The sequence below is a fragment of the Curcuma longa genome, chromosome 11, assembly GCF_044706935.1.
Source record: "Curcuma longa cultivar G26 ecotype Majalengka, Jawa Barat chromosome 11, ITB_CL_G26_1.1, whole genome shotgun sequence".
NCBI lineage: Eukaryota > Viridiplantae > Streptophyta > Magnoliopsida > Zingiberales > Zingiberaceae > Curcuma > Curcuma longa.
In genome coordinates this window covers 28213130-28226715 of record NC_133871.1, presented here as the reverse complement: position 1 = coordinate 28226715, position 13586 = coordinate 28213130, and the positions used below count along the sequence as shown (strand labels likewise).

The 13586-nt window shown below is 38.3% G+C and overlaps 2 protein-coding genes and 1 pseudogene across 6 annotated transcripts; 2 read left to right on the top strand and 1 right to left on the bottom strand.

Annotated features, from left to right (window-relative positions):
- Positions 1-35: 35 nt before the first annotated feature.
- On the bottom strand, positions 36-4083 carry LOC141842026 (S-linalool synthase-like). The gene is given in 13 exon segments (XM_074730239.1): positions 36-338; positions 422-667; positions 773-902; positions 989-1204; positions 1288-1380; positions 1460-1575; positions 1656-1885; positions 1975-2093; positions 2160-2283; positions 2369-2586; positions 2785-2936; positions 2939-2976; positions 3777-4083. Coding segments are annotated over 13 exon segments (2292 nt in total).
- A 2530-nt stretch (positions 4084-6613) lies between these two features.
- LOC141842167 (uncharacterized) lies at positions 6614-9325 on the top strand. Of its 5 annotated transcripts, none has more exons than XM_074730392.1 (8): positions 6614-6846; positions 6964-7065; positions 7245-7409; positions 7516-7680; positions 7782-7919; positions 8090-8241; positions 8383-8487; positions 8648-9325. In XM_074730392.1, exons 1-8 carry the CDS (start codon positions 6741-6743, stop codon positions 9200-9202), a joined length of 1488 nt encoding a protein of 495 aa, XP_074586493.1. In that variant the 5' UTR covers positions 6614-6740; the 3' UTR covers positions 9203-9325. The 5 variants fall into 5 exon arrangements, with proteins under 5 accessions (XP_074586493.1, XP_074586492.1, XP_074586490.1 ...); XM_074730391.1 differs by having other exon boundaries at positions 6615-6846; positions 6922-7065; positions 7266-7409; XM_074730389.1 differs by having other exon boundaries at positions 6615-6846; positions 6922-7065.
- An 809-nt stretch (positions 9326-10134) lies between these two features.
- LOC141841287 (uncharacterized) lies at positions 10135-12987 on the top strand (annotated as a pseudogene).
- The last annotated feature ends 599 nt before the right edge of the window (positions 12988-13586 follow it).

Here is a 13586-nt window from a genome sequence, read left to right as displayed (position 1 = left end):
ATATCATTCTTAGCAAGCTTAGAAATTAGTTCGATCTAAGCATCGATCACCAGCGGTTCATAAAACGCCATGCTGATAGCTCGGAGCAGCGCGGTAGGCGAGTCAAATTTATTGTTGGAATCATAAAGCATCCAGAAGGCTTTGAGAGTGACCAAGTGCAGCTCCTTCCACACTCTTGGAACTCCTCCATATTCTTGGTTCAAGAACAGCTCAAGGAACTCCTTCCCCTTCCTCTCAAGAATTGTCTTTATATGCCCAACTGAGTCCTCAATGCTGCTCTCCAGATTCTCTTTCACGTACAGTGGAACCATGTTGAACTTTCCATCCTCTAATTCTCTCTGAAAATTCCGAAAAGAAATATATAAATTCTATTGGTCTAATGCAGATTAACTAGATATTCTTTAAATGCCCTATACATTACCTGATAGCTTCCTATGTCATTTAGCAGACGAGCACACAGCATTGCCAACTCGGTCATTTTGCAGTAACGAGACCCCGATTTGCCATCAACTGGAACTTCTGGATGAGTGATGTAGCAAGCCGGAAGAGTCATTACTTGAATAGCCACTGAAACAGTCGCGACGTCGATGTACTCGTCGGTCGAAGGTGCATGTTTGCATCTGCTCCACTTGGATTCCTTTAGCCATGAGTTAAACGCATCGCGCCACTACAAGTGCAAGAAGAACAGAAAGGAAAGCAACAACCATTAGACGCTCGTGGAAAAGTTTAAATCGATGTGTGTATGTATATATATATATACGCTATGCTATACCATTTCTTGAAGGGAATCTTTCACAGTCTTGTCATGTTCACGGAATGCATTGAATTCTACTTCATTTACAAGTTCATGAAGTGCGTCAAAGATTACTTTGGAGTGGCTACTTAAGTTGTCTCCTTCCCATCTGTCATATATATCAAATTAACATATAACAATAATCAAATAGGTTTTATTTTAAGATGGCACATATATACATATCTGTACATATACCTGTTGACAGCTTCAGTCAGTGTTTCTAATTCACTTTCAGTTCCTTTTTCATCGAAGAAATCATCAGCAATTGTGACTAGGGTTGCACATTTTGCCACCATTTTCCTTAGCTCACAATGCAGAGGGAGACATGTTGGAACAGTGGCTAAGAAGTAACAGTAGGTAGTTTTTTCTCTGCCAAACCCCATTTTTGAAAGCCCTGATTCTTCTGACCACCTATCATTAATTATATTTTCATCTACAGAGATAAAAAAAAAATTATATAAAATATGTAACCATCTACATGAAAATTGAAATACCTCTTCAGCATCTGGAGTTCATTTCTGTAAATTGACTGGCGTTTTGTAAAATTGTCCACAGCCAGTTGCATGAGACATTTTGGGTGAGAAAGCCTGCGTTTGAACAAAATATGAATTTGATGTCATTCATCTTTCTAATTACCTAAAATTTTTGAGTGGCTGTTGAAACTACCTGCAAATGTTGGTCTTCCCAATCCACAACCAGTACCCTTTAGTTCTCTCTATATACAAGCGATGCTCAAGGTGGTCCATTCTAAGTAACCACGGGAGTTCCAGTTCATGTGCGATCTGACAAAACAGAGACATGCATGCAACAATCACCATTAAAAAAAGTCATGCTAGCTTCTTTTGTGTGTGTGATACTGTACCTCTTTTTGGAAGTCTGTCATGACCTTGTCGTTTCCTTCAAAATCTTTGCGAGGAAGACATTTTCTCAACACTTCTAAGGCGAACAGTTTGGCAATGTGAAGGTCATCTTCCTTAGGAAACATCAACTGCGCTGCTCTGTAGATCCCATACATGGCTCCCAAGAACTCGTTGTGGTTTTCCATTATGTGCACAAGAATTCCCTTTACGTCCATAAACCAACACAGTTTTCCTGAAATCCATTATGTAATCAGATGAGCATGTCCTTATTTATTGCTGCATTTATAATTGACTTAGGGTAGCTAATTCTTGTTCAGTTACTTGGTGTTACAGGATATCCATATCTCCTCAGAAGATAAAAGGCTAAGGTATCACTATATATTTGTTCAGATAGCCCACATTTCTTAGTGCTCTGTTCCTGATGCTGCTTTATCCAATTCCTGGAAATTGAGACAGTCATTAAGAATGGAGATGAGTTTTCGATGTATCAAAAAAGTAATGTGTACCTGTAATTATGCTCCAAAAGATCCTTGATCTCCTCTTCAAAAAACTGACCACATCCTAGTCTACTCAAATGGTCCACTAGACAAAGCCTTATGAGATTTTGATCCACAGGAAACACATGGGGCACTGTTCCAATAGTAAGTGATTAATCAAAATTTTAAAAACTAATAAATATATTTTCCATGACTCTGTGAAAAATCAATAAGCTCACCGATGTCACTACATTTCTGCATCATGCCCTGCAGGTACTTGAGACAATTAGCATCTCCTGTGATCATGAAAGCAGCAGCAGTCGCTGATGGAGATCTAAAGAGCGATCCATCTTCCATCAGTTGAGCAAGAATCAGCTCGTGTTTGGGCCTGCTGCTCGGTGGGAGTGCTTCGAGGAACATCGTCAGTGGTGGGTAGTAATGATCACTACCTGATCTGCTATTAAACAAAGACCAGCAGTGATTGAATTATATATCTTGGTTGGTTAATTTATATATGGTCGAAGCTCCTGTCAGTTCTCTTTTTTCCTTTCTCAAAATAAATAAATATCTGACAATAAATAGATAAATAAATAAATTAGCAATAAATTGCAAACATATATATAGTTTGCCAGTATGTATGAAGTCGATTGCTTACTCTGTTAATATTGTTGTTCTTCTCTTGAAGATGTCATTCACTAATTCGATGCCGTCATGGGGAAGGACACGTAAGCCTTTGGATTGGGTCAGCTCCAGTAATCCTGGAAAAATAATGGTGAACCAACGAGGAATGCCACCGTGGCACTGCACACGAGTATCTCTTCTATATTTGCATGAAGATATTCCAAACCTGTTAAGCATGAATGAATATGTAAATTAAAAAGAAATCTTTCAAAATTAAGATTTAATGTGTGTGTGTGTATTTTCAAATTTGTTAAACTTACAATCTTCAATAATTAGTTCTATAAAAAAATTTTTCTTAATGTTGTAAAATAATAGGGTAAAAGTTAAAAGAATTTCCTTTATTTTTTATTATCATATAATATAAAATAGGACATCCATTATGTTTTGTATATTATAATACAACGTATAAAATAAATCGATTGTTTTTTTTATTCAACTTGCTACGTATAAAATATTTTTATATCAAAATACTTTCTACTAATTTGATTAAAATATTTTAAGCTATTCTTATTTGATCATTTATTAATGCTTTAATTATTTTTAATATACTATATTCTTATTTTCTATCTGAAAATGTCACTTATAAATACGATGCAAAATAAAAACGAGGCGTTGATTTATGATATTTTGTAAATATTAAATTATAATAGCAATTACGATTTATGAGAGAACTACAAGTTTAAAGTGACACATATATATAACCATGAATACTAATTCATCACTTCGAAGGGTAAATATGCATTCCCCCCCCCCCTCCTTTTCAAAATTACTTTCTGAGAGAGCCATAAACACCTTATCATATATATTTGCAAGTATATATATTAAAAACCAAACAATAAGGATTGAATTAGAAAAACACTAATCTATTTTCAAAATCGGTTAAACTTTTTAAGAAATTTAAAAGGATCGTTTATTTTGTTTTTGTTTTTAAAATACTATTAATTAATTAGTCATATATACACCCACCTCTCTCGATGCTGTCATGACCAGTGTTCCATTGATGGAGGGCAAGAACAGAGACTATAGTGGCGGCGGCGGAATCGAGTGCACGCTCACCATCTCCCCAGAAGCCTTCTTTCCTTTGGTTCGCGAGGATCCACTCGACGCATTGCGGAAACAGGGGACGTCCGGCGGCGCCCCCGCGGCCGATCATGGCGACCCATGCAGTATCGTAAGCAGAGGGCGGCAGCAGAGAGCAGCAGTAGCTATCGTCAGAGAAGAGCAGTGCTACCTCATCCTTCATCCTCTCCGTGTAATATGACTCTGTATCCATGGATTCAAGTGTGTATATAAGATTAGAATGGCCGGCGGCAGCCTGAGGGAGAAGACCGGAAAGCTTGGAATGAATGAGATACAGAATTAATTAATCCAGCCAGGTATTTATAGATGAAAATTTAGATTTTTTTTTTGTTTCTTTGCATGTATCATCGTCTCAGGGAGGGGACCATAATTAAATTCCTTGTGCTGGCCAAGTTTAATAATCTTCCGAGCTTGTACATGGATGGTTGCAGTTGAAAGGGATGGATTGGGATGGAGAAGAAGATGTTAATTAGAAGTTGAAAAATTAAATTTGAATTCATGAACTATGATAAATGTTTTATGTACACGAACCAAAAGATATATAGATTTTATAATTCATATATATGTAATGTAATGTGAAGTTGTCCAAATTAAATAAAAAAACTCATTTTGAGAGTTACCATCTTTCAACAGAAGACACCTTAAAAAAAACATTTCTAACATAATTAAGTTTTTTGTTATTTACTTATTTCTGGTTGAATTGAATTGGTCATCGTTCAATATTGTTCAGACGTCCATGTCTCAATATATTTCAAATCTGTGGCAGTGAGTGTATAATTAATTCCATTCATACTTTGTTTGTTTACCACCGTAGGAGAGGCATGAAACATGCATATGCTCATATGGAAAATTAATAATTGAGATATATTTCTTTTTTTCTTCTACAAAAAGTGGAATCCGCCATTTAGCGTCTATATTTCCTTCCAAACTTATGAAACTCGTTTTTTTATTTTTGTCATATGATCAAATCAATCGTTTTTCTTTGATTCGACACCCACTTAAGAACGTATACGTATCATCGACTTGTTATTTCACATGGATTTATTGAATGTAAAATCTCAATGAAATTGCGAAAGTTCCATCTCCTTGTCAGTTAAATACAGTATAATTATTATTTTTTAACTAATTAAATATAATACTTCTGGTAAAGTTTATTTATTTATATATCTTATTTTTATTTTCAAATCATAACCAAGTCGTGAATCAATACTGATAAAATTTGTTTATTTTTATCTTCTGATAAAATCAATACTGATAAAAATTAATTATAAAGTTTAAAAATCTATGACTATAACTTTTAAACTATCAGATCAGTATCGTGAATCAAATATTTGAAAGTATCTAAAGTACTAATATTTTGAGTAAATTTTTAATATAATTTAATTATATGTGACTGTGAGCGTTTGATGTGTCTGTTTTTTAGATAATATTTTTCTCATGTTTCTTGCCACTGTATCCCATAACTCCTTAAAATACACACATAAATATTAATATTTAATAATACGTGGACTTTCACTCATTTACAACCATATATTATATTATAAAGAGAAGGAAACTGTTTTTCAATTTTTTTTTCATTTCTCAAAGTTAAAAAGACACCTCTTTAATTTATTTCGAAATCATCAAAGACATATATCACTTTCAATTTTTTTATCAAAAAGATATTCTATTTTAATATTAATATTTAATAAGATGTGGACTGTGAATCATTTACAACCATATATTATATTATAAAGAGAAGCAAATTGGTCCCGGAGCAATGGTACAACGGTAGGACATTCGGATTGTGATCTAAGGATCCGCGGTTCGATTACGGCGTATTTGTAAGAATTTTCTTCCAAATGGAGAACGCAATTAAAGGATGTTGGGCATCTGGATTGACCGTCGTATGCGTTTCCCGATTTATTTGGTCGGTGGAAAACTTCCGTACTGAATTTACCCCAGATATTGAGTCCATGAGACTGAGATTTATCATAAAGAGAAGCAAACTGTTTTCCATTTTTTTTATTTTTCAAAGTTAAAAAGACACCTTTTTTATTTAATTCTAAATCTTATTTTATCGATTAATCGTGTACAATTACTTAAATGTATTTTAATATTATTTTATATTATTATCTTATATATAAATTTTGAATCATTCAGATATGTTTTATGGTATCTTATATATCTGACTTATTCAAAAATTATATGAGAGATATGGACTTAGATGATATTGAACAGTTGTATAATGATAATTGAATAACATGTTGAGATGTCAAAATATGTTCCTTAATGTTGAAGAAAACTTTTTACACACGTGGAAGTAATCAAGTAGTTTAAAAAATATATATAAGATATTAATATTTAGAATAAATTTTTTTAGTGCAAATAATGAATTTTCGTTTGGAAAATATCCAGCCTAAAGCATAAAAAAAGTTATTGTGGTAGATATATGTCAGACATAATAAATTCCTCTCTTTATATTTAAAAATGACTCATTTATAGGTACATAGCCTTACTATTTCTCTCCTTTGTTCTTCGATCGCTTTTCTTTTTTAATTTTTATTGGAATTTTGAAATCAGAATTAATGTAGCAGTCATGCATTTCGTAGGTCTTGGTTCCAAAAATAAATCAATCGAGCGTACGAGGACAGTGGTTGTCAAAGATAGGGATAAGATTTGCAGACTAAAGGAGATGCCTGTGGACAGTGGTCGTCACAATCTGTTCATAGTCATCAGTGTGAACTTTACTCATTATTTTCTTTTAAGAATCTTTCAAATTATGTGCAACAAGTTCTACTTTGCTTGCCCAATGATCAAGTACCTGAGAGAGGAACTGAAGTGTGAGACGGGAGGAAATTAGGAAGCAGGATGGGCAACTCCGTCAGCTCTCCCGGCGGAAAGGTCGCTATCGCCTGCGGCGCTGCTGCTTTGGCCTGGGGTGCTTCGTACTTACGGGACTTCGTCTCTAACGATGGTGACGAATTCTTTCATCTTAATTACTCACACCGCATCCTCAATTAAACCTCACTGCTATCCATCAATTCTATAGAGGACTTGAGTTCCAAATCCACTAAAAAGAGCTCTGCTTCAGCTTCTTCCACGCGCGATGTGCCGGCTTCTGATAGGAACGAGTTGGCAGAGGAAGCGTTGACAGATCCGCAAAACAGCTACGGGTATGCAAACGGTAGTGAAGGTATAAACCTCAAATTCAACATATATCCACTTATTCTTCCACGGCGATGCGCCGGCTTCTGATAGGAACGAGTTGGCAGAGGAAGCGTTGACATATCCGCAACACAGCTACGGGTATGCAAACGATGGCGACTGGAATTCTTTCATCTTACTCACACCACATCCTCAATTAAACCTCAGTGCTATCCATCAATTCTACAGAGGTCTTGAGTTTCATATCCACTAAACAGAGCTCTGCTGCAGCTTCTTCCACGCGCGATGCGCCGGCTTCTGATAGGAACGAGTTGGCAGAGGAAGCGTTGACAGATCCGCTAAACAGCTATGGGTATGCAAACGGTAATGAAGGTATAAACCTCAAATTCAACATATACTTATGGGACTGGACTTCCTCTCTAACGATGGCAACGAATTCTTTCATCTTACTCACACCACATCCTCAATTAAACCTCAGTGCTATCCATCAATTCTACAGAGGTCTTGAGTTTCATATCCACTAAACAGAGCTCTGCTTCAGCTTCTTCCACGCGCGATGCGCCGGCTTCTGATAGGAACAAGTTGGCAGAGGAAGTGTTGACAGATCTGCTAAACAGCTATGGGTATGCAAACGGTAATGAAGGTACAAACCTCAAATTCAACATATACTTATGGGACTCTCTCTCTAATGATGGCGACGAATTCTTTCATCTTACTCACCCCACATCCTCAATTAAACCTCAGTGCTATCCATCAATTCTACAGAGGTCTTGAGTTTCGGATCCACTAAACAGAGCTCTGCTTCAGCTTCTTCCACGCGCGATGCACCGGCTTCTGATAGGAACAAGTTGGCAAAGGGAGCGTCGGTAACTCGGCGATCAGGTAAGACAGATCCGAAAAAAGTGAAGGTACCTCAAATTCAACATAAAAATTCACCATAACCATTACTGATTCTATCTAAAATATCGACATGACTATAGAAATGTGAAGTTCTCTCTTATGGCATAGTTTAAATCACATCTTGTATGTTTTCATGGGTTACCTTTTCCAAGAAACTCCAAGACGGATCAGTCGTAATCCGATGCCACGAGTCATCACAATAGTAACATACAACATCTGGCAAGTAGATGTGAAACTGAACGAGAGGATGGAAGCTATTGGTGTACTCATGCAACTGAAAATGCCAGACATAATTCTATTTCAAGTATCATCCCTCAAAACAATCATTCTCTTGTGATTGTAATTTTCATAGGATTTATTCTAAAACTATCTCTGTCGGCAGGTATATATATATATGTAAGACTTAGCAATATATATGAGTTTTTTTCCCGTCTTATCTTGGCAGGAGGTAACACCTAAAATTCACAAAATCTTTGAAGAGTTCGAATGGTGGCGGCGATACGAATGTGTGCCGCACAAAACACCAACAAGGAAGCATTACTGTATGCTGGTATGCCTTCCTTAATTGAACAAAATACATTGCATGCAGTACTGTCAACAAAAGGTCTACGAGCAACGTACGATCTTTGATGTCTAATTAGTAAGATTTTTAAGAATGCGAAGCAAACAAATAGTAACTTAACTCTCATGATTTAATTTGTTGCTTGTAGTTAAGTAGGGTTCCAGTGAAGGTTCTGTGTTTGAAGCGCTTTAAGGATTCCATCATGAAGAAGAAGTTGATTGTAGCTGAAGTAGAAGCGTTTGGGGAGAGAAGAAGGTTGGTCGTCGCCAATAGTCACCTAAAGAAACCTGATCTACCTGACGAGTCGCACACGAAGAAACGCACTGCTCAAGCCAAGGAAGCCATCACCATCCTTACAAACTATGAGAATGTCATCTTTGGAGGCGATATGAACTGGAGTGAGGAACTAGATGGGCGTTTCCCGTTGCCCAAGGGTAAGGGGTGGGTCGATGCTTGGAAGCATTTGAAACCCCGAAAGAAGGGGTGGACTTATGACACCGTCTCCAACCTAATGATCACAGGAAGGAGAAGGTTGCAGGAGAGATTGGATAGGTTTTTGTGCAAACTGAAGGACTATAAATTGGCATATATCAAGATAATTGGCAAGGATAGCATACCGGGACTCATGCACCAACACAATGATAAAGACTACCCTGTGTTATGCAGTGATCACTTCGGACTGCTTCTAGGAATATCTATTTGATAGATTCGCAAAGGTTGTAACTTGCCACTTCTGAAATTTAGATGCTGAAAATGTGTTTGAATATTACCAGTGTTGACAGAAAATGTAAATTTTCAGAATCAGTAAAAGTTAATCATAGATACTTATTAATATATCTGTTTCCTACAGCTGAGAAGATTCTGTACATTTTCCAGCTTCAAACTAAATGCCTACTACGCTTTGAACATGTCTAAAATTAAGAAAAGCTGAAAAGAAGAAGATTTTTTCTTTTTTAAAAAAAAAGAGAACCTATTAATGAATATTGTGTGATCATTTAATAAAAGATTACACCTTTTGTTTGGCTGGGATGGTTGGATCGTCACATTCACTCAAATATAGTTTATATAATTAAGATCACATGCTCCAACAACTTAAAAACATTATTGTTCATTTCTCGCTGGAATGGCATCAGAACTGTGTTTGCAGCAACTGTTTATAAAAATAATGAGCCTGGGATAAGTTTCTGAAGACTAATGCATCGTTCCACACCAAATACATGTGAGGAAGGTGATGTGTAAAGTTATATTTGACCAATTTAGTAGGCAGATCTTTGACAAATATTGCACTGAGAAAAAATTAATTAGTCACTAATCATTGACATCGTATGCTAATGGCATATGCATCCAAAAACGCCACCCTTAAATCCGTAATTAAAATATCCAAATCAGACTCATTTAAAAAGTTAATCCGAATAGTTTGACTAATCAAAACAGTTCTTCATAAAATTGAATGGGTATTACTTTTTTATTTTTATTTTCCAACATAAAGTCTTATTTGAGAGAATAAAAAATAATAAATGAAAAAGGTTAGGGTAGTTTAGGGATGGGGCCCTCTGGTGTCCCGTAATAAAGTAGGGACGGAGACAGAATGGAGCAAATCGCACGAATCTTGGCGCAGAACGCTTACTTCAGTCTTGCCTCCTCCTCCTCCTCGCAGTCTCCAATGGCGATGGCGTCGGGATCGAGCCGAGGGAGCAGGAAAATATCCACGACGCCATCATCCGCGCTCAACAATTCCCGTGCGCCTGCTCCGGCGGTACATCATCCTACCAACGCCCCCGGCTCAGATCTGCGCCCTCGGCGGAATCACCAGCTCCACCGAGGGTGCCGCCGCCGTCTTGGCATCAAGGGCCGACGTTTGGTCACCCGCACTCACACCGTTTCCAATTCGGAGATTCACGACGCGCATGGGTCCTCGAAGCCCACCAGGAAGCTCGTCGGAGGCGGAACTGGCGACCAGCGGGGCGTGAGTTGCGTCCAAATGGGCGCCGCGACGGTGGCTTCGTCGAGGCGGCTGGCTGCCGCTTTGTGGCACTTGCATCCCGCGGAGTTTGTAGGTGTCGAACGGAACAATCGGGTAGGTTTTCCGGTATTTACACCCACAAGATCTGATTCCCCTTTTTCCCTTCGTCCGTCCACGGATCTTTTCTCTATTCTCATTTCAACCTTTCATAGGGTTCCAAGTAAAGGACTTCCGATGGAATCTCCTAAAATTGCGTTTTGATTGGCTTTTTCTACTCGTGATGACTATGTTAGCTCGTCTCATAGAGAGTATCTTCACATCTTCACTTAAGCTAAGAAACTCCAGTCCTAATTAGCAAGAATGATTCTGGGAAATGCTTTCCTTGTGTTAGAAATATCGTCTTTTATACTTTAATAACATCGAGAATTCTATTTTTGAAGCTTCTTTTTGATTTATGGTGTAGTTTTAGGTTGACTAGAGCATCATTGACTAGAGTACATTGGTGTCGATCACTTTAATTTTCTACTTAGTTTTAGCATTCTCATCTGTTGCATCGATGCTGGCCTTTGCATTTCAAGCAGAATCCTGTAAATCTTTTCCAATATTGATATCCATAGTTCGATAAGACTACTCGCAATTGCGGAGAGTGAGCTTACCACTCCTAGTTTTATCCATCACCGAGGGACATTTTGAATATGTAGTTAATTCGATGGTGTTCTTTATAGCTTGTCAAGCTTACCCAATGTGTTTCTTCGGTTAACAGCTGAAATGTTCATCTTCGTTACTCTTCTCTGCAATGGAGAAGGCAACTAAATGGGACCCTGGTTCTCCAAATTTGCCAGAGGATATCTACCAATTCAATGGCCATCTGAAGCTCCCTGAGGGCGAACTGGTAAACGGCTTCTCAGTTATCTCTGAACTGCATCTGGAGCTAGAGCGGGCTCGCAGTTGCATCAATGATCTTGAATCCGAGCGGCAGTCCGTAAAGAAAAAGATCGATCAGTTCATGAAAAGCCTTGCAAAAGAGAAGGAATTATGGAGGAGAAGAGAGCATGAGAAAGCCTGCAATATAGTAGAGCACATCAAGGATGACCTTATCAGAGAAAGGAAGAATAGAAAAAGGTTGGAAGTTGTGAATGCCAAGCTTGTCGATGAACTTGCTGAAGCAAAGTTGTCTGCAAGGAGGTGTTTGCATGACTATGAGAAGGAGAGGAAGGCGCGTGAGATTGTAGAGCAAGTATGCGAAGAACTGGCCAAGGAGATTAAAGAAGACAAAGCTGAGGTTGAGGCTATCTAGATGGAATCCTTGAGACTTCGTGAAGAAGTGGATGAAGAACAGAAGATGTTGCAGATGGCAGAAGTTTGGCGCGAAGAGAGGGTACAAATGAAGTTGATCGATGCAAAGCTCATGCTCGATGAGAAGTATGTGCAGCTGTGCCAGCTCCAAGAAGAAATTGAGCATTTTCTCAGATCCCAAAGTGGTACCGACATAGATCTGGAAGCTGTAAAAGAGGCAGATATGCTTCAAGGAGCAGCCAGGTCGATCAAAGTTCATGATATCAAGGAATTCTATTACCAACCTCCTGCTTCCGAGGACATCATCTCTGTCTTTGAAGAACTAAAGCCAAGGGAAGAGACTAATTGGAGAGAGATAGAACAGTACCATCAAAACAGCCCAGGAAATCATCTCTCCGAAAATGATGTAGTCAGCCCTGAATCTGATCTATTTCTCCTGAATCCTGCTAGAAATTTAAATGGAAAATTAAAGGAAGATGGAGATGTAAACAATTATACTGGTTGTGAAACTGTAAGCCAGGTCGAAGAGCAGGCTTCTTGTAATTCTCCAGAAAGAAGCGACCCATCAGTGAACGGAAACTATCAAGAAAGTCAGTCATCAACTAGTGGAAAGGATTGGGATCGACAAGGAGATAATGGAAACTTAAATAGTGAAACCAGTGAAATTTTCTCTACTGCCATGAAACAGAGGAATAAAATGGTATCGTCTATAGGTTGGTTTTGGAGGTCATCGAGACCAAAAATCAGCCAAAAGAATGTTTCTGCTGAATTTTCTAACGGAAGGTTGTCAGATGTCACCCTTTATTCTTCTAATTTCAAGTCTGCTGGAATGGCTGTAAGCTCCCATAGGTAATGGCACGTACCATTAAAGCCCACACATTACTTTGAAGAACGCAAGGGATCTGCTGAATTGCCTGAGGCATCCATGCAGAAAGCACTCAGTTGAACTGACATTGTTGATCTGAATGGGAACCCCCATCCATTGCGAATTCATATAACGTTATTCCTGGATTTCTGATCAGAAACATGATAATGACTAGTTTTGCTGACTGCTCTCGTGATCAATCAGATCATACATTTCTGAAGAATGAGAAGCACTCATGCTACTGTATAATTCTTTGTTCAAAGACATGAGCATTGTATGGACTTTATGCCTACAAGGTAAATCCCTCACGTTGTCTGTAAATTATCTGAATCAGTTTACGTCTATGTTATATTGGTTATTTTCATTTTGGATGTACCTATTCCATGCTGCATTAATAGTATGCTATTATTAGTAGACTGACAGATTTTATATTTGGGTCATCTGATTAGTGTGTTAATAGTATGCTATTAACAGTTTATTACGCACACCTAGTCTGATAGTTTGATGGAGCTATGTAATCGGACTTGTTCCACTCAACTGGTAGAATATTTTCACCTCATTAAAAAATTAATTGATTTAACTACCAGCGTCACTAGCCTCGACTCGACGTTACTACGAGCCTGAAATCACCGAGTATCCCAATCATTCGGTTGGTGGGCCAGCACAAGGTCCTTTCGGCCCATTAACGCAGTCGGGCCCATCATCGACCGTCTGTATCTATCGCCGACGTCATCCATGACGGAGCCATCTTATCATTTCCATTCGGAAGCGAGCTCAATAGCGCCACCACGTGTCAAGAGGTCGCCGTCGCCCGAAAGGCGCCGTCATAAGCGACATCCTCTCGATCACGCATAGTGGCCGTCATTTGTCCTCTTCGGCGGAAGCGACAGCATCCTCTCGACTCACGCATAGTGGCTATGAGTTTATCTTGTGATGGAGAGAGGTGGTGAAGTGGTAGAGCGG